This window comes from Carassius carassius, chromosome 1 (genome assembly GCF_963082965.1).
Source record: "Carassius carassius chromosome 1, fCarCar2.1, whole genome shotgun sequence".
NCBI classification, from domain to species: Eukaryota; Metazoa; Chordata; class Actinopteri; order Cypriniformes; family Cyprinidae; genus Carassius; species Carassius carassius.
In genome coordinates, this window is record NC_081755.1 from 9,364,099 (window position 1) to 9,384,418 (window position 20,320).

Here is a 20,320-nt window from a genome sequence, read left to right on the forward strand (position 1 = left end):
CAAGTGGTAGGGCATTGTTTTAGTAGCGCAAGGTTGTGGGTTTGATTCCCAGGGAATATGTTACATAAAAAATGTTAGCCTGAATGCAATGAATAAATTTAATTTACCAAGACAATAGTATTAAACTATAAGTTTTTATCATCTTTGATACTACTTTTATACAAAAGTAGTATAAGTTTTAAAGAAGGCGAAGTTTTGGAACTAACAACTATGCTTTTATCTTTACCAGTTAGACTACTGTATATCGGGTTACCTCTTTCCTTCATTTCTCATCTCCAAATGGTGCAAAAAGCAGTAGCCCATCCAATAATGGGAACCCGTTAACGTGACCATACCACACCAATCCTACGCTTGGTTACCAGTCCAATCCCAAACTGACTTAAAAATGTTTTTCTTTGATTTTAAAGCTCTTAATAATTTACCCTCTATCCAATCTGCTTGTTGCAGCACCTGTAGTCCATCTACATCACTTCAGTTTCCAAACAACTGTCACTTCCTGTTAGTTCCATGATCGAGCCTTCGCAGAACAGCTTCTGCATTTGCTGAATTGAAATCTTTGTTAAAAGTATATGTATTTTCTTTTATCGGTCTCATTTTTATTTATTATTTTTCAAAGGTATATAAAGAAACTGTTGGCCAACCAAGATTTTTTTATATAATTTATAAATAAACTGAATTTAATTCAAATATACATTTCAAAGTTTGATATCTTGTCTAAGTATGCTAGGAGAGCACCCTGTCCAAAAAACCAGCATATGCTGGTTAGGTATATTTTGAAGCTGGGATGCTGGTTTGAGCTAGTCCTTTGCTGGTTTATGTTGGTCATGTGCTGGTCTTTAGTTAGTCATTTGCTGGTCAGACATTATTCTGTTGTGGAACTTGTGAGGTGTATGATAAATGGATCAAAAGAACAAGCATACAGTTGTGATTGTGCAACTCTTTGGTTTTCATCAGACATGTAGCAGATGTAAGTGTGTGTTTGACAGATCCACATTCCCAAACAGCACAAATCAGTATAAAGTTTAAAGAAACAGAAAGAGTAAACACCAAGACTTCAAGAGCAGTATGCAGCATTATTTAATTTTCGTGAGATTCAAAATAACATTATCAGATTCTTTTAATCATAAAAACAAAGTTTCAGTAATTGTAGTTACATCATCTGTAACTGAAAAATCTCTTTGCTATATGAAATTATTCCTGACTAATTTTAACCGGTACATGCATATATCTAAATAATTACTTGAGAATGTATTGCTTATGTATTGAAATGAAAAGCACTTGGTTATCCTTGGAGTTCAGCGATCCTGAAATGTAGATATTCATGGTTGTGCAGGTGAAGTTGGAGGGTTCGGCTCATTGGTAATCTTTAAATCACAGCAGAACAACACTGGTTCTTGACCAAGACACAGTTTTTGCTGCCACAGATATAAACGCTCCCTTGGCTTCAGCCCAAATGTGAGTTGCTCTTCCTCTTCAGTTGCTTCTTTCCAGCTTTCGTTTTCAGTGCTGACATGCGACCCTCCATGTTCAGCAGAAAAGGAGAACTGCAACTTCGCAATTAACTTTGCAAGCTCTTCAGATTCAACCGAGGCTGATTTTTCTATCTTCCAGTTGTGAGTGATCTGGGCAATTTTCTCCTTATTGTATCCAACCATTTTACTGATCTTCTTTTGCCATGTCACCGGTGTACTGCTGTCATTAGTTATGGTTTTAATATTCTCCCACATACCAATGGCTGGGCCTTTAGTTACAGACAGCCCACCAGGAAGGAAGTTAAGAACATCAGGATGAACAGAATAGACAGCACTGCTCTCGTCTGTGCTGAGATCAGGACCGGTGCAGTACTCAACTCCCCACTCTGAGGCAGGCTTGAGAAAGCAGAAGCCAGTTTTCTTGGATGGTGGGCTCCAGTAATACAGACCGTTTCTGAAGTTGGTATCCAGGGTGTGTTCTTCAGCATCCATGTCTTTAGTCATGTTCGTTGCTTTCCGGTAAGTGCCTTTTTTTTGGAAGATGATGTAAAAATAGCCATGGGCTGCGAAGTAGTGGTCTCCACCCTGACAGTTGGGATGAAGGCTGAAAACTACAGCATCGCTGTCTGTCGACATGTTTGTGACTCTGCGGCAGGAATTGCCATTGATGATGTGGAAGTAGCTATCTCCACCAATGTAATGGTCTCCATTTTGGCAGGCAGGGTGCAGACTGAAAATAGAGATATCTGCACCTTTATTTAAACTACCTGTCTGCATATAGCAGCCGAGGTCAGAGCGGATTATATAATAATATTTGTTAAATGCACAGATGTCAGTGCCTTTTGCTTTGCTCCTGGGAATAATGCCGCTCATCGTGCCTGAACCTGCAACACAGAATCAATCAAAAATTTAATCACCTGCACATACTCAGTGGAATGCTGTATGAATGTATAAGAACCAGAACCAAGCTGAGCAATAAAAATATATGGTGTCATATTCACTCATTAGAACTTAATTTACAAATATCTCAATTAAAATTAAGTAGAATTAAACTGTATTCAGGCACTAAAATAGTCCAGTACTTTATGGTCAAACACATTTTTATATTGAAATAATGAAGATTTCTGTGCCACGCCAGTCTGGCATCTGTTCTCTCTCTGGCCACCCCTAGGAAACATCCTGACTCTGCTACTGCATTTTGGGCTTGCATCCCAATCTGGACTGTTTGCCTGCAGTGCAACATCATCATCTTAATAAGCCATGTCACACGTTTTGGTGTTAAACGTTTTAGAGTGTCTATTAACTTAGACTAATAACCTGCACAATTATGCACAACTTAAACAACAAATATTCTGAATAGCGGAAAAAATACAATAAAAATTAAGCTATGTTCTGGGAATGGTCTGACAAAATTAACATTTCTAGTAGGAACCAAAAATGTATTGTTGGGTTTTGATTATAGCATGTGCTAAGTGAATAAATGTCAATGTTAAAAAAGCCAAACCTTAGGAAGCTGACTTCCAAACAGCAAGCTGAAGTTTTCTGTATTGCAGTTGTGTCTTCTTTCCTTGAAGTTCTTTGCTGTATTCTTGTGTCACTGCATTGGCCATTTATAAAGAACGGTACATCATTATGCAAGATGCAAGCAGTCCAATCAGAATGGATCAGAAGGTGGCAGTGACGTCAGATTGCAGCTATTTTTTCCAGGATATCACATGACCTTAAATAAACCTGCAGTCCTGCACAGTCATGGCTCAGATAAATGGGGGTGGGAGGGGGCTGGCTATCAATCAAATTACACAGGGGAGATCCACTGAGCCTTAGGGACAATGACAAGCAGAATCACTGAAGGAAAGTAAAACGAGAAGAAATATAGCTGCAAGCAGTCATTGAGGGGCCAAGCAAAAGAAGGCATTAAAAGACATGCCACCATGACTGGGGGCATCAGACCAGCTGCAACAATGAGCAAGTGACAACATTTTAAGGTGCTTTAAGATAAAATTATTGATTGCTGTGATGCAGTGTGCTCAGAGTAAAGTAGCAATGACACATACAAAGTTTGGTGGCAATTTAACAAAGCATTGCAGAGATACAGCTTCAAGTGTCATACATAACGGATTGAACGACTTATGATTTTTTAAAGTTGACTGATGTGATGAAAGTCGAGTCGAAGTCGACTATCACTGATGACGTCATTAATGAACATAAGCTTGGAGAGGTGAAAAAAACCTTAGTGCACAGCTATGGCATATGAAACAGCACTGCCCACATGGTTATTGCTCCTATAACAGCTAATTTTTTATTAGTTATTTTGCCTTTGAGTCATTATATTTCTCACAGATTTCTGCTCGTTCTAAATAAGATACAGATAAAGTAGCACAGTAAATGTCACATTCATATTAATGCATTAGTGAGAGCGATTGTGTGTGTGAATTAATTCTACCTGGCAGTGTTTCTTTACTAGTAGTGATGCTGTGGGATTTAGTTCTTCAGAAATAAATGATAGAACTTTTCAGTTTCTAAGCCATTTTATTTGGGAATCACAAACAGTGTTGACAGTACATTTCCATGGCAGACATGAAGTTTTGCTGGCAGAATAAACATTTTCAACATGACGCATTGTCTCATTACAACAGCTCAAATTCATATACCATATTTTCCGGACTATAAGTCGAACTTTTTTTCATTGTTTGGCTGGTCCTGTGACTTATAGTCAGGTGCGACTTATTTATCAAAATTAATTTGACATGAACCAAGAGAAATTAATCAAGTTAAAACATTACCGTCTGCAACCGCGAGAGGGCGCTTTATGATGCTCAGTGCTCCTGTAGTTTACTACTGAAGACATAGAGCGCCCTCTCGCGGCTGTAGACAGTAATGTTTTCTCTTGGTTCTAAATAAATGCAACTTATAGTCCAGTGCGACTTATATATGTTTTTTTCCTTGTCATGACGTATTTTTGGACTAATGCGACTAATACTTAGGTGTGACTTATATTCAGAAAAATACGGTAAAGTTTTTAGCATTTTTCTTCATTAAAAATTTTGACCACAAGGTGGTCCTTTTATGTACCTTCAGGGCAAAATGCCGGTGGCACATACTGAGTTTCATAATGCTACACCAATGCAATATGTAAGGGATACTAATGTGTACATCCAGTTGGTTGTTCTTGCAAAATAAACCCTGACAGGGTGATTCATGTTGGGTCTTGTATCAGCCTGAAGGGGTTAATTCTGTGAGAGCAACCAGCTGGATGTACATTATTCCTCTTATTACACAGCTACTTGCACAGAAGTAAATAATTAAATGTGAAATATTGATTTGAGTTGAAATATTTGAACGCAAAGCTTCTGTTAAGACAGCAGTTGCGAGTAAGCGGTATATTCAAACTAAACTAGTGGTGGACATTATGATTCTTTCAAGAGATTCGTTCATTTTCAGTTCGTTCACCAAAATGATTCGTTCAGATTCGTTCACTGATTTGTTCAGTTTCTTCGTATTACACAAAATATGCCTGCAGGTGGCGAAAAAGAGTGTCTTATGTGTTATGTCTTAAGTCAACGATCGTATTCACTTGTTACAAAAACTGATTTGGTTTTATTCAAATGTGTGCATAAACGCATTCAATATATAAAGTCTAATTACGTTTTTCAGATGAAAAAGCGCAAGGTTTTCTTGCATAATTAGCATTATAATTGTTTGGTCAGACAGTTCGTATATTATATATACACATTCATAAATCGTGGATTAAACTTGGAGTTATGTTTTGTATGCTAAATATGAAAACAAGCATATGTGCACAGTACCTATAACTGTGCTTTGCATTTTGTGAGATTGACATGCTAAATGGCCAACTGACCTGGTTTACTCTTATTCATTTCGTTCACGAATGCGATAAGCTATGTACCGGTACGAACGACATGTATCCGTTCATTCAACTCGTTCGCGAACGACGTGTACCAGTTCAGTCATTTCCTTCACGAACGAGATTTACTAAATCATTCAACTCGTTCACGAACGACATGTGTACAAGTTCAGTCATTTCATTCACAAATGATGTCTCTCGATCTCGTTCAGACTCATATGAAACTCGTTCAGTGAAGGGCGTATTCGTTCAATACATTCAACAAATCACATGCTCCGTCACATCTCATACTTGAAGGCTATTGGGTTGAGGTTGAGTAACTCTTTGACAGGATGAAATGGTTCACAGAGCTACCCTGTTCACCGAGCTGTGCATGTGCTGCTTATAGCGCCGCGCTGCTGTGGAGGGAGGAACTTCACTGTACGAGAAATATGAGTCAGTGGATTACGTGAACGAGAACGATTCGTTCACCTAAAAGATTAGTAAAAAAAAACGATTCGTTCACGAACGACACATCACTAAACAGACATTTATGGTAAACGGTGCAGACAAACCACGTATTACACAACATTTCACCACAAAATAATTAAGGCAATAAAATAATCGAGACTAAAATGTTTTAAAACCTTACCAGCTTGTTAGTTCTCTTATAATCCATTACAGTGTACAAAACAATCGTAGCAAAATGGCAGCAGCTGGGTTTGTATGAAATGAGTGCGTGTCCGCGATACCAGGATAACATAATTAAACAATTGTACACCATTTTAAATAGTTGTAATATTTTATTAGCTAAACAAATGCAAAGCTTCCACCAAGAAAATAAATAGTTCAATCAATAGTGCAGCACCGACTGCTGTTACCCGGATGAGCCGGTGTTATTAGCTTTTACAGGTTGTTATCCAGGTATAATATACCTCAGAATGTCGCGACTGCCCAGTCAGAATCAGGTATTCCACAGAGCCGTGTAATAGTTTTTTTTTAATACCATAATACTGTTATAGTTAATGGAATTTTTAATATCATAATACTGTAATAGTTAATGGAATTTTCATGTTTTGTTCAATTAAAACAAGCAAAATCCCACCAATTCTTAGGTTTGTCCACACATATGTGTGTGAAATTTGGTGTAAACATCTCATCTAGTTTTGGATTTAAAGACATTTATAGTATAATGCAAGTATGATAAAAAATTACTCATGGCCAACTTTGCATTCTTTCTTTCTTTATTGTTTTGCCTCACAAGACCCCATTATACTTCAAGTAAAATTGAAGAATGTAACAAAATCATTGTTCCATTGTTCCTTAACAAAAACGCAATAGGTGTGTTCTGAGGCTCCGTCTTCTTTTACGCGGAGCTCTTATTTAGTTAATTTATTCTGTTGAGTCGGTCAAGGTAAGATCTCTGCAGGTGAAAGGATGAACACACGTTCTTCTGTGTAAATGAGGCACTGTCACTGTTGCTCATGTTTAATACTGTAAAGCTGTTTCCTCAAACTGAGAAGCTATTCTCTTGAATAAAGTGGCATTAAATATGTGTGACTTTACTGGAGTACTTATTTGCAGATAATGTGTGCCTACACACCCATGTTCCAGAGGTCGGTCTGCACTCTTAAAATATTTTATTAGAATTAAAGCAGGAGATAAAATCGACAATAAAAAAAAGAAAATTCTTTGTCTCTTAAAGGTTATATAACAAACACCATACATCAGGTGATTCTAGTTAACCAATCGGCAGTCTCCCTTCAACACTATTAAATAATGGCAACAATAGTACATTAGGCAATTAAAATTTGTGCATATGATCTAATGTGCAAATATTGTTAACCTGTTTATGTTCATCTTTTAGTGAACATGGCATCATCTGGATAGGTTTAGGCTACTGTCTAGATGTAGTCAGTTTCTCAGGAGAAGTAAGCTGAGCGGCAAGATTTCCTTGAAGATGGTTTTCTGACCGGTCCCCTTCATCCACTACTGCATTCTCCATGTCATCCTTGCTGCCATCTTGTCCATGGCTTTCCTCCTCCTCCTCCTCCTCCTCCTCCTGGAGATCACCTCCCATCACGCAAATGTTGTGGAGGATGCAGCAGGCACCACTTACTTTTGGGGCACAGTGGCCTGATCCCCAAGGCCCTCAAGAAAATGGCATGCCAGCGTATCTTTAACATCCCGAAGGTGCGCTCGATGATGTTTCTTGTTAGTTTGTGATGCCTGTTGTATCGGGCTTCAACTTGGCCCGTTAATCAAAAATGTTGTAGAAAATGTGTGGTGTTCTGCAAAGTCAAGAAAGTAAAAATTTGTTGTATCTTCTGTGTGTGTGAGACAAAAAGAGTGTTTTCTTGTTTCTGGTGGTACAGTGTCATGACTGCAGTAGGATGCTGCAGGCTGCGGTCTTCCTCGTCTGGCCCCTCCCATCACAGAGGAAGAGGCATAGTTCATCTGACCTCATCGAATTTCTGAGAGAGGAGAGAGAAACACAGGCAGCTACTAAGGAGGAAGAGAGAGTTACCTTGCTCTTTTTGACAAACTTGTCAATAAACTGTAAATAAAGGTTACTTAACATGATTATGAAGTCTTGTATCATTTATTTACATTGATTACTTTGAATTATTGTCAAAGATTATTTGCAATTGCACCCACTTATCTACCACTCATCCATTAATCCTACAATAAACATGAAAATGTACAAATTTAGCAGCTTGCCATCTAATTGATGAGGTTTTTAAATACTTGTGCGAATATACCCGAAACTAAACCTGAATATATGAGAATTACATACATCACACACACAATCGGAAGACCCAGAATTCATTACATTTGTATAACTATATATACGCTCATCCATATTCACTCACACAGACATAACCTAAGCTAACTATAATCGTGCTCTTGCAGGCAGCTCCTCAGGGGCTGAGAGTTGTGCTGCATGTCTGGCCCTGATATTGTTGCTCTCTGTTTTCTGCTTCCCCATCCTCATGGTCCTCTTCCTCCTGGATGTCACCAGTGGCCTGACAAATGTTGTGTAGCATGCAGCAACTAGGGAGCAAATCTCCAAGACCCTAAAGAAAAAAGCCCTCCAGCCTGTTTTGCTCACCTAGCATGGCATGTTGCTTGTAAAAGCCACATTCAGCATGGCCTGGTTGTAAGAAACATAGTCTGACAATAGGTAGAATGACCATATGTTCTCTTTTCCCCCAGAGATGTCCTCTTTTTGTACCAAAAAAAAATGTGTCCCAAAATGTCAGAGATTCGACTTTTACTCCATTCATCGTTTGCATATTTGTATTAAAGCCCTGCGTGGGACTGTTTTCTTAATCCCACTTCTGCTGAATTTCTGACTATTACTGCCTGCCCACACAAACATTATAATATAGAATATAATTTTCATGCATCAGGGAGCTGTGGAGCATTTAAATCACTTTGGAATCCGCATGCAGCTCGTGTTGGATGCAGGGCTGCCAAATCAGCATTTTTTTTTGTTGCATGGACTTGGGCTGATTTTAAACTGTTGCAGCAGGTTGATTTTTTCCCCTGGGTTAAAGGTTAAAATATTACATAAATTGCATTGACTGAAATGCTTGTTTTTAAACATTTTGCATTCTACCTTTCAAAAAAACTCTGGTAGTTGTTAAGTTTTGCTAGTAGGAAGCCTTTTAGCTGTTAGTGCATAACGTTGACTCTAAAATATGTATTTTAGGTATGTAAATAAAAATACTGAATATTTGGGATATGGGGTACTTTAACCCAACATCTGTCATCACACGGTAAGATGGCCCACATGCCAGAGGTAAAGCAGAATGAGGATCTGAATTTCATGGCTTCAGTGTCTTGGTAGCGCCTGTGTCATCAGCCTATTGTTGCCCTGCTGAGTCTCAATGAAGTCACTGTCAAATTCAGAAAAATAATCTTTGAACTTGACAGTTCAACACAGCAGAATTCTGTATGTGGTGTTTTTTCCTGTAAATAAAATGATTGTGTTTTGTTTAAAGGTACAATTTGTAGGATTTTGCAGTGAAATCCAAAAACCACTAGGCTAGTGTTATATATTTTGTCCAGCTGATTACTAACAATATCTCTAACGTTTTCAACTACTTGTAAATTATGAGAAAAATCCCATTCTAAACAGTGACACGGGGCAGTGCAGTCGCCTGTCAATGACGTTAGTTACCCTTTATGACCGCCTTTACTGACGTAGAAACCACATCACAACAGTGTCCTGGACAAATGTGGAAGTAGTGTCTAGCATCCAGCAAACAACTAGCTTGCTTCAAGCAGTTCCTTATTTACTGCTTCTTGCACGTTTTATGGTGGATTGTGTTACTTATTTATGGAACATAATTACTTTTTACCGTCTGCCGCTGGTTCTGTCAACAAGGACAGCTCCCGTAAACGTAAGCGTATGGGCCAACCAAATGAACCAAGAAGAGTTTGGGACAAGAGGAGAGAAAGAGCGAGGATTAATATCGGTGTTGCATTTTCTAGATGGAGAGAGCTTCGCGACAAACTTCAACTAGAAAGAGATGCCGATCTCGCTTGTGTTTTACTCGACAGGTGAGTTGTTTTGATTCATACTTTTACAGAAAACATATGCTATTATAACGAGCAACAAGATTAGTATTATGGGGCATACACGCCAAACGCGGGGCATCGCGTCTCTAGACCTGCGCGAGGACGCATCTGATCCATAGTCTGATCGCATCTTTGCATCTGTTAAATCCATGATTTATTTTTCCGTCTGATTGATGGCCGTCAGCGTTTGGGTTAGAACACATCAAATCCCATCATCCCACGCTCCTTCTTAACGTCATCAAACCACGCAATTGTTATTGTTTTGGTAGTGCGCCCTCTAGTGGCAGGTCCTACAAGCTGTACCTTTAAGACCACACATGCATTTTATACTGACATTTTTTAAATAAATTAATTTAATGGTTTCCTATAATCAATTGTGTCTTTTAGTTGTCTGTGTTTATTATTTGTATGAAAATAAACAAATATATGTTTACAGTAATAACACTTTAAAATGTATTTCCTAAACAGGAGTTGTGTATTTATGAAAAGCCTTTAAATATGTACAATTGTAATAATCTTAAAATAAAAATCAATAATATTTTGTTACCTGCAGGCTATTTGATGAATATCAGAGATCAGAGAATTGAGAAATTGCAATGTGTTGATAAAGTATTAAAATATAATTTAAAATCTCAGGGGGACTTCAAAAAAATTTGTCAAATTTTTCAGCTGACAAACATTTTAGGAATCTCTGCCCTACAACAGTGTTTAAATAGCTGCCATCTACTGGGCATGTCACTACTTTAGTAGGGCATTTTTTTTTTAATGCCAAATTGTATATGGCATACGATTATTTATTACCATATTTTCTGGACTAAGTCGCACTTTTTTTCATAGTTTGGCTGGTCCTGTGACTTATAGTCAGGTGCGACTTATTTATCAAAATTAATTTGACATGAACCGAGAGAAATGAACCAAGAGAAAACATTACCATCTACAGCCGCGAGAGGGCGCTCTATGCTGCTCAGTGCTCCTGTAGTCTACACCTGAAAACATAGAGCGCCCTCTAGCGGCTGGAGACGGTAATGATTTCTCTTGGTTCTTGGGTCTAAATTAATGCTACTTATAGTCCAGTGCGACTTATATATGTTTTTGTTTATATGTATATATTTATGAATAATTTAAATGATAAAGTAATAAATAGGATCTAATATTAATAATAATCTATTGATTCATCTGTCTAATAATGTCTACAAATATAATAACTGTCTAGCAAGCTCTGATAATGTATGGAATATCATATTAACAGACTATTCACATTTTAATAAAACAATAAGCATATAACTTTAGAAGCACAGATGTGTCCGTCACTTTAAAATGAAATGAAAATTGTTTACATTTTAAACAAATGTCTAAAAAAAAATCCAATATCACCTTAGATAAATGGCAGAAGACAACAGGCTTTTCAAAATCCAAAATGTTTTTAAAACTGGTGCATTTGCTTGTCGTTTTGAAACTCTTCTGTCATCGTATTGTCGGTCTCACCTCAATCATCTTCTCCTCATGTGATAAGTAAAATCTGATCTGTGATGATCTTGTAGAGTCTGCTCTCTAAAGCAGAGAACACACTTCACGACTGTCAGGCCGATTATGAATGAAATTTGGTTTTGTGGACCTGGGACTATTCCAGTTGAGCACATTCGCTTAAAAAAAAAAAAAAAAAAAAAAAAATTATTTATATATATATAAATATATATATATATATATATATATATATATATATATATATATAGCATAGTGTTTGGTGTCTAAAGATTATAAATCTTAGAATTCAAGAACCAGTCGTTTAAACAAAGATTTATTTAAACTTATTTAATATTTGCGAGTAATATGGCGTCACTGTTACCCTGGAAACGGCATACTGACACAAGGAGATAATGGTGACAACAAAAAAAATGTTTTTGCCAAAGTTCAAAGACCTAACACAATCGAAGTGACAAAGAAAAAAGCTGGCCATCAATTGCTGTGCATTAGTTAAGATTTATTTTGATACAATTCACTTAGATCATCCACGTAAATATTATTAAATGTAAGAAATAATGTTTATGTATTTAGAATTTAATCTCATTAATGCCCAGTTCATATAATGGTCCCGTTCAATACCATGTGACAAAGTAAAAACAGTGAATAGGAAAAAACAGTGAATAGGATATATGTGTAATTACCCTTAATCAGTGATTTAGACGTTTGCTGATAGTAACGCAATAAGAGTTTGAGTGGTAATGCAATTTCTAAACCAAAATGCTAACCCGTCTCAGAGATTCTTGTTGTAGCCTAGTTGCATAGCTTTGTAGCATTGTGTTAGAGGCTGAAGATTGTCATTTATGTTGACAGTAGTCTATATAATGACAACAATAATAATAATATTTCTAACCTTTTCTGTTCACATCTTTTACTGTGTGGAGTGTGAACGCTCTGATCCATTAACATGGGCTCGGAAAAAATACTCATCACAGACAGGGCTTGAGAACCTGGCATTATGTAGGCATATGCCCAGTCTGTTCAGTTCTCGCGCTCCACAGATAGCTACACCAAATGTGTAATACCATGAATGGCCACCAGGTGGAGCTATAGGATTACAGATCTTACCTCTTTAGGTAATACTCTGGTTTTCAAAATGAAAAATATTGCATTGAATCGATTGAAATGCACTGTACTATACTTTTAAATAATTCATAGAGCATTTAAATCATTTATAAAAACCTTTAAAAGAACAATTATATGTATTTTAAAAAGTTAATGAATTTTACAGGTAATATAGTTTTATATAATCATTTTAGAAATGTTTATGGCAATAGTTCCAAGCCTGCAGCTCTACCCCAGGCCGAAGCCCTAACAATTAAGTTTGGGTATGTAGCTTAGGCCTTTGGCCGTAAGGGGTACAGTCACAGACAGCTGTCTAAACGTCCCAGGGGCAACTCTCGTGGAAATGGTAGAGTTGGCGTTACCGTCTGGGCAGAACTATTGTTCCAGCCACCAAAGATAGATTTGCAGATAACCTGGCTGATTTATCTCAACTGCTCTGTTTACCCATAAATACACATGAACTAGACGAAATGACTGCCAACACTGTTCTCTAAAACATTAGAAGCTGTTGCCCCCCCAAAAAATTGAAAAAAGTTGTTGCTCAGACACACAAAGACACGTTTTTACCTCTCAATATATATTAAGAAGGTTTTATATCTATATATTAGAGTTTTAATGATTTTACATGTTGTCTTAGCCATTTTAATCCTCTTAATTATTAAATGTGTTTATGTCTTTAACTGTAAATGGGTCTGAAGATAAGGAACTAGACCAGTATAACGCAAGCAGCATGACAGACAGGGTCATTGACCGAACACTGCATCTGGATTGAGGAGATGCTTTTAAAGGATTAACCATTCCAGCAGCTCACTTTTATTGGATTATCACTTCTTGGAAGTTTTTAGAATTGAGCATTTGCCCAATCAAGTCGGTTACGATGACGAACTGCAGTCAGGTCGAGACCCCAATAAGGACGACGAGCATGCAGATGAGCTTCCCTGAGATGGTTTCTGACAGTTTGTGCAGAAATTCTTTGGTTATGCAAACCAATTGTTGCAGCAACTGTCTGGGTGTCTGGTCTCAGATGGTCTTGGAGGTGAAGATGCTGAATGTGGAGGTCCTGGGCTGGTGTGGTTACACATGGTCTGCGGTTGTGAGGCCAGTTTGATGTACTGCCCAATTCTCTGAAACGCCTTTGGAGACAGCTTATGTTATAGAAATTAACTTTTAATTCATGGGCAACAGCTCTGGTGGACATTTCTGCAGTCACCATGCCAGGTTTCAGGCCCCACCATAGCACAGAAACTGGACTTGTTACAATTACAAATGACCTGCTTCTTGCGTCAGATCAAGTATGCATCTCATTGCTAGTTTTATTTGATCTTAGTTTGACACCATAGATCATGACATACTCATAGATCGATTACAAAACTATACAGGTATTCAAGGACAGGATTTCAGATTATTTAGATCCTACCTGTCCGATCGCTACAACTTTTTGTATTTAAATGGGGAGTCCTGCTTCTTCAATAAACAAGCTACAGGTAGTTCAAATGCAGCAGCTAGAGTCCTTACCATGTCAAGAAGATATATGATTATATTACACCAATTTTACAGTCTCTGCACTGGCTACCTATTAAGTTCTGTATCAGTTACAAAATATTATTACTTACCTATAAGGACCTACCACGCTACAACCCATCACGCTCCCTAAGGTCACAAAACGCTAGACTTTTGGTAGTTCCTAGGATAGCAAAGTCCACTAAAGGAGGTAGAGCTTTTTCACATTTGGCTCCCAAAATCTGGAATAGCCTTCCTGATAATGTTCGGGGTTCAGACACACTCTCTCTGTTTAAATCTAGATTAAAAACGCATCTCTTTCGCCAAGCATTCGAATAATGCATCTCATAATTTTGGACTGCAGTTATATCTGATCAAATGCGCATTTTTATTCTTTAGCTTGGGTTAAACTAATAAATTTTACTTTGTTGGATCAGCAGCTATGCTAATGATGTCTCTATTTTGTTTCTATGTTTTGCCACGGGATGTAACTAGGATTTACACAAGCTCAAGTCTGGATCCAGAACACCTGAGAAGAGATGATGCTGACCCTCAGAGGACCCCAGATGATCCTAACCTTGAATCAACAAACAGAACTAACAATTATTGCTACATGTGTGACTGCATCTTATAATAATCTCTGTAAATAGTGTTCATCATCTGACTGATTACGTCTTTAATTGATTTTTCCATACATTTCTGCCATATGCACATAAATTGACAGTCACTACTGATAAGCTACTATTAAATATTGTAGAAACATAATTTCTTTAAAGTTGCTCTGCAATGATTTGTATCATTAAAAGCGTTTTACAAAAAATAAACTTGAATTATCAATTAAAATAATATATTTAAAATTATAATAATAAATTATGTAAAAATTCACCAGGTGTACAATAAATTTTCATATATGATATCACTGCTGATGGAAGGGCCACTGCCTATCTCGTTCTTTGTGGGAAGGCCTCTAAGATGTGTGGTACGCCACTGGCTGTGGCCCTCCAGGAATTTAGTTTGACACCCCTGCATTGATAGTAAACATTTGGTATCCTGTACTGCTATGCATTTTACCATTTTCTAAAATGATTTTTTTTAACAGTGCAGGAAAGAGCAAATATTATCTAGAATGCATTGTTTTCTTCTATGTTCTTCTATGTCCGGCAGTTTTTTTTTTTCAGTGTAATACTAATCATAGAATTATTACTTTAACAATTTTATTTCTTTCCGCACTATAACAAAATCACTCACATTTATTAAGTACTGAAAAACAACAGCTCTTCAGCATAAAAAGTGCATTTTCAATACACTGAAAACAAGTTTATTCAAAACACAGATAACACAGATATGTGTAATGCCCTTTACACAGCCTGAAAAGTATTGTAAGTTTTTTTTTTCTTTGTCTTTTTCCCTTCTAGGATCTCAGTTGACTGTAGTCCTTTATCTTCATCTCATCCTTCTTCATCTGACAAGGTAATCAAACTGTTGTTTCCAAAAATTTGTCATAGTATTTCTCACCAAAGAAAAAATACAAATAAAAAGACTACCAATCAAAAGTTTATGAACAGTAAGATTTTTAATGTCTTTAAAGGAGTCTCTTCTGCTCACCAAGCATGCAATTATTTGATCCAAAGTAAATATATATATTTTTTATATTAACATATTTGAATGACATTTAGTGAACAAAAATAAATTATTGTATTTTTTTAAATAAGCCTGTGTGTTATTTAAAAATAAATAAATAAATAAATAAAAAAATAAGCCTGTGTGTCGGGGGAGGAAGCTGGACAGACTCGGCAGACCCAAACGTACTGTGAGGGTCTGCTGGGAACGTTTGGCCGAGTCTCCTGTCAGAGAGATCTTCAACTCCCACCTCCGGCAGAGCTTCGACCGGATCCCGAGGGAGGCTGGAGATATTGAGTCCGAGTGGACCATGTTCTCCACCTCCATTGTCGAAGCGGCCGCTCGGAGCTGTGGCCGTAAGGTCTCCGGTGCCTGTCGAGGCGGCAATCCCCGAACCCGGTGGTGGACACCGGAAGTAAGGGATGCCGTCAAGCTGAAAAAGGAGTCCTATCGGGCCTGGTTGGCTTGTGGGACTCCTGAGGCAGCTGACAGGTACCGGCAGGCCAAGCGGACTGCAGCCCGGGTGGTTGGGGAGGCAAAAACTCGGGCCTGGGAGGAGTTCGGTGAGGCCATGGAGAAGGACTATCGGTCGGCCTCGAAGAGATTCTGGCAAACCGTCCGGCGCCTCAGGAGAGGGAAGCAGTGCCCTACCAACGCTGTTTACAGTAGAAGTGGGGAGCTGTTGACCTCAACTGGGGATGTCGTTGGACGGTGGAAGGAATACTTCGAGGATCTCCTCAACCCTGCTGTCACGTCTTCCATTGAGGAAGCAGAGGCTGAGGGCTCAGATGTGGACTCGTTCATCACCCAAGCTGAAGTCACCGAGGTAGTCAAGAAACTCCTTGGTGGCAAGGCACCGGGGGTGGATGAGATCCGCCCTGAGTACCTCAAGTCTCTGGATGTTGTGGGGCTGTCTTGGCTGACACGCCTCTGCAGCATCGCGTGGCAGTCGCGGACGGTGCCTCTGGGATGGCAGACCGGGGTGGTGGTCCCTCTTTTTAAGAAGGGGGACCGGAGGGTGTGTTCCAACTACAGGGGGATCACACTTCTCAGCCTCCCTGGGAAAGTCTATGCCAGGGTACTGGAGAGGAGAATCCGGCCAATAGTAGAACCTCGGATTCAGGAGGAACAGTGTGGTTTTCGTCCAGGCCGTGGAACACTGGACCAGCTCTATACCCTCTACAGGGTGCTGGAGGGTTCATGGGAGTTTGCCCAACCAGTCCACATGTGCTTTGTGGATTTGGAGAAGGCATTCGACTGTGTTTCTCGCGGCGGCCTGTGGAGGGTGCTCCGGGAGTATGGGGTCCGGGGCCCTTTGGTAAGGGCTATCCGGTCCCTGTACGACCGGAGCAGGAGCTTGGTTCGTATTGCCAGCAGTAAGTCAGACTTGTTCCCGGTGCGTGTTGGACTCCGGCAGGGCTGCCCTTTGTCGCCGGTTCTGTTCATGATTTTTATGGACAGAATTTCTAGGCGCAGCCAGGGGCCGGAGGGGGTCAGGTTTGGTGACAACACGATTTCGTCTCTGCTCTTTGCGGATGATGTTGTCGTGTTGGCCTCATCAAGCCAGGACCTTCAGCATGCACTGGGACGGTTTGCAGCCGAGTGTGAAGCGGCTGGGATGAGAATCAGCACCTCCAAATCCGAGGCCATGGTCCTCAGTCGGAAATGGGTGGCTTGCCCACTTCAGGTTGGTGGAGAGTTCCTGCCTCAAGTGGAGGAGTTTAAGTATCTTGGGGTCTTGTTCACGAGTGAGGGAAGGATGGAACGGGAGATTGACAGACAGATCAGTGCAGCTTCTGCAGTAATGCGGTCGATGTACCGGTCTGTCGTGGTGAAGAAAGAGCTGAGCCGCAAGGCGAAGCTCTCGATTTACCGGTCAATCTACGTTCCTACTCTCACCTATGACCATGAGCTTTGGGTCATGACCGAAAGGACAAGATCCCGGATACAGGCGGCCGAAATGAGCTTTCTCCGCAGGGTGGTTGGGCGATCCCTTAGAGATAGGGTGAGAAGCTCAGTCACCCGGGAGGAGCTCAGAGTAGAGCCGCTGCTCCTCCACATAGAGAGGGGTCAGTTGAGGTGGCTCGGGCATCTGTTCCGGATGCCTCCTGGACGCCTTCCCGGGAAGGTGTTCCGGGCGCGTCCCACTGGGAGGAGACCCCGGGGAAGACCTAGGACACGCTGGAGAGACTATGTCTCCCGGCTGGGCTGGGAACGCCTCGGTGTCCCCCCAGAAGAGTTGGAGGAAGTGTCTAGGGAGAGGGAAGTCTGGGGTTCTCTGCTTAGACTGCTGCCCCCGCGACCCGGCCCCGGATAAGCGGAAGAAGATGGATGGATGGATGGAAGCCTGTGTGTGGGGTTAAAGACCCCCTTCCCATCTCATACATTCATAAGATTTTTAAACAAAATAAATGACTTGTATGATTTATTTTCACACAATATCTGTTCCTCCATTAATGTTCAATAGAAAAGTAGATATATTTTCTGCAATTATAAATTTAGGCACAGTGAAATGCACATGTTATCTTAAGGTGTGCCTTTAGCCCCATTGTACCATTTTATATATATATATAATATGTTTTGTGTGTGACAGTGTGTGTGTGTGTGTGTGTGTGTGTGTGTGTGTGTGTGTGTGTGTGTAAAAGTGTGCCAGCTTTGTTGTGTTCGTTGTCTTATATATATATAATTTAGCAAGGATGATCAAATGTGATAATAAAGACATTTATAATATTATTAAATATATCTATTTAAGATAAATGATATTCTTTTCATAATATAATAATAACTGTATTTTTGAGCAGCAAATCAGATTATCACAATTATTTCTGAAGGATCAAAAATTCAGCTTTGAAATCAAAGGAATAAATTACATAAAAAATATATTATAATAGAAAACATTTTAAATAGTAAAAATATTTCAAAATTGTACTGTGTTTGCTGTACTTTAGATCAAATAAATGCAGGTTTGGTGAACAGAAGATACTCCCTTAAAAAACATTCAATCTTTCCGGTCCAAAACTTCTGACTGATAGTGTATTTTAAAATGTAAGAAATAATGTAATAATTTGTGTGTGTGTGTGTGTGTGTGTGTGTGTGTGTGTGTGTGTGTGTGTGTAAAAGTGTGCAAGCTTTGTTGTGTTTGTTGTCTTATTTACCTGGCATATACTTCAACCTCACACAAAATGAGAATTTTCAAAATCCCAGGTATGACAATGTTGACATATCGTCCCTTAATAGGCTTAAACTTATATGTTTCAGTGCCTCCATTTGGGATGGACCAAATTGTTGTAGCCCTATAAATAAGCACAGAGAAATAAGGAAAAAGTATGGTGGCCGAGAGAGCTCAACACACTGCAAATAGAAAAAAGCACCTGCAAAGTAATTAAAAACAACTTAATCAAATTGAAAACATGCATGCTGCAAATGCTCTAAAACATGAACAAATAAAGAAACGCACTGCAAATACCCACAACACACACAAAGAACTAAACGCGCTGAAGATAAAATTCTTTATTTGGTTATGTTATGAGCATTTGCAGCGCGTGTGTTGTCAAATTGATGAAGATGTTTTCTTGATTTCCTGGTGCTTTTTTTATTTGCATGTGTTTTCTGAAGTTGCAGCTTGTTGAGCTCTCTCGATCACCGTATAAAAGACACATGTTAGCTCTATTAAATTAAATGCCTTTTAAGGTGTGAAACATAACAATTATGAGAGCGATCCTTACAGCTCATTGTTGTTGCCGTTGCTATTTAGGCTGTTGCCAATACGGATCTGAGCACCAGATAGCCACTCTCCACAACAGTCTCCACGATTTGTGATGGTAACCCTGGAAATCTTGTAAACACCCATCAAGTCCACTCTCCACCACGGATTACTCTCAAGGAAAGTATGAGTGCATGACCCATACAGATAATTGGAATTTCTGTTTCCATCTACAGCATTTTTAGCCAATCCAAGGAAATTTAATGTAGAAGATTGGGCTGTTTTGGCTCCAAGAGCAAGATCCCCTGTTTACCATTTTTTTTATGGAATAAATACCAGTATCATGAGTAACATTATGTAAAACTATGCTATCAAAATGAATTATTCCAAATGTTTGACATATTGAAACTATTTTTAAGGATATTTGGTATATGACAACACATTTAATGTTATGGACAACACTCACTTGAAGTTTTTCTTTTTGATCTCATGTCTGCTAAAAAAAAAAAAAGAGTTATTTACACATTAATATAAACCAAACTGAATCACAAACTAGAAGAGTTGGTCTCAGTTAGGTGTATTTTCTCTCAAAGAGCAAAGTACTACACAACAATCAATCAGACATTGTGGCCTTCAGAAAAGTAAATGCATGCTGTTAGACTAACAAATATACATGAATTATCGTAAACTTACCCGTCAATTTAGGGTCACACAGACCCGGCAGAAGTGCAAGCAACAGAATCACAAGTACATCCATGCTGACCTCAGAAATAAGAATACAGCAAGTTAAATCAGCACATGGAGAAATTAATTTTCAAACATCTTTTTTTTTTTCTCACTTCCACCATGATCCTTACCTGTCTCCTCTTCAGGTATTGTGTGCCTAAACCTCAGATCAAAATAACTTAAATGAGTAGAGTGATCTCTCTCTCTATTTAAATAGATACATATGGTCTCCTCTGTGCTCTTGTAAGCACGTGTTTCTTTGTGTGAAGTATGTGTTGCGAA

General features: G+C 38.9%; 2 protein-coding genes across 2 annotated transcripts; both read right to left on the bottom strand.

The window, feature by feature from the left end:
• Positions 1-1,061: 1,061 nt before the first annotated feature.
• LOC132106021 (uncharacterized) lies at positions 1,062-3,064 on the bottom strand. Its single transcript, XM_059511652.1, has 2 exons — positions 2,977-3,064; positions 1,062-2,356 (listed from the first exon to the last, which is right to left on the bottom strand). The coding sequence occupies exon 2, from the start codon at positions 2,343-2,345 to the stop codon at positions 1,320-1,322; it is 1,026 nt and encodes a 341-aa protein (XP_059367635.1). The 5' UTR covers positions 2,346-2,356; positions 2,977-3,064; the 3' UTR covers positions 1,062-1,319.
• A 12,194-nt stretch (positions 3,065-15,258) lies between these two features.
• On the bottom strand, positions 15,259-19,611 carry LOC132106096 (fucolectin-4-like). Its single transcript, XM_059511765.1, has 3 exons — positions 19,335-19,611; positions 18,765-18,902; positions 15,259-15,451 (listed from the first exon to the last, which is right to left on the bottom strand). Exons 1-3 carry the CDS (start codon positions 19,457-19,459, stop codon positions 15,448-15,450), a joined length of 267 nt encoding a protein of 88 aa, XP_059367748.1. The 5' UTR covers positions 19,460-19,611; the 3' UTR covers positions 15,259-15,447.
• Between the last annotated feature and the right edge of the window lie 709 nt (positions 19,612-20,320).

Bases quoted from the DNA above. Each gene is read 5' to 3' on its own strand.
- LOC132106021 (XM_059511652.1), bottom strand. From the start codon at position 2,345: ATGAGCGGCATTATTCCCAGGAGCAAAGCAAAAGGCACTGACATCTGT.
- LOC132106096 (XM_059511765.1), bottom strand. From the start codon at position 19,459: ATGGGTGTTTACAAGATTTCCAGGGTTACCATCACAAATCGTGGAGAC. The intron at 18,903-19,334 runs GTAAGGATCGCT...GCTTATTTATAG, and splicing joins AACGGCAACAACAATGAGCT to GGCTACAACAATTTGGTCCA.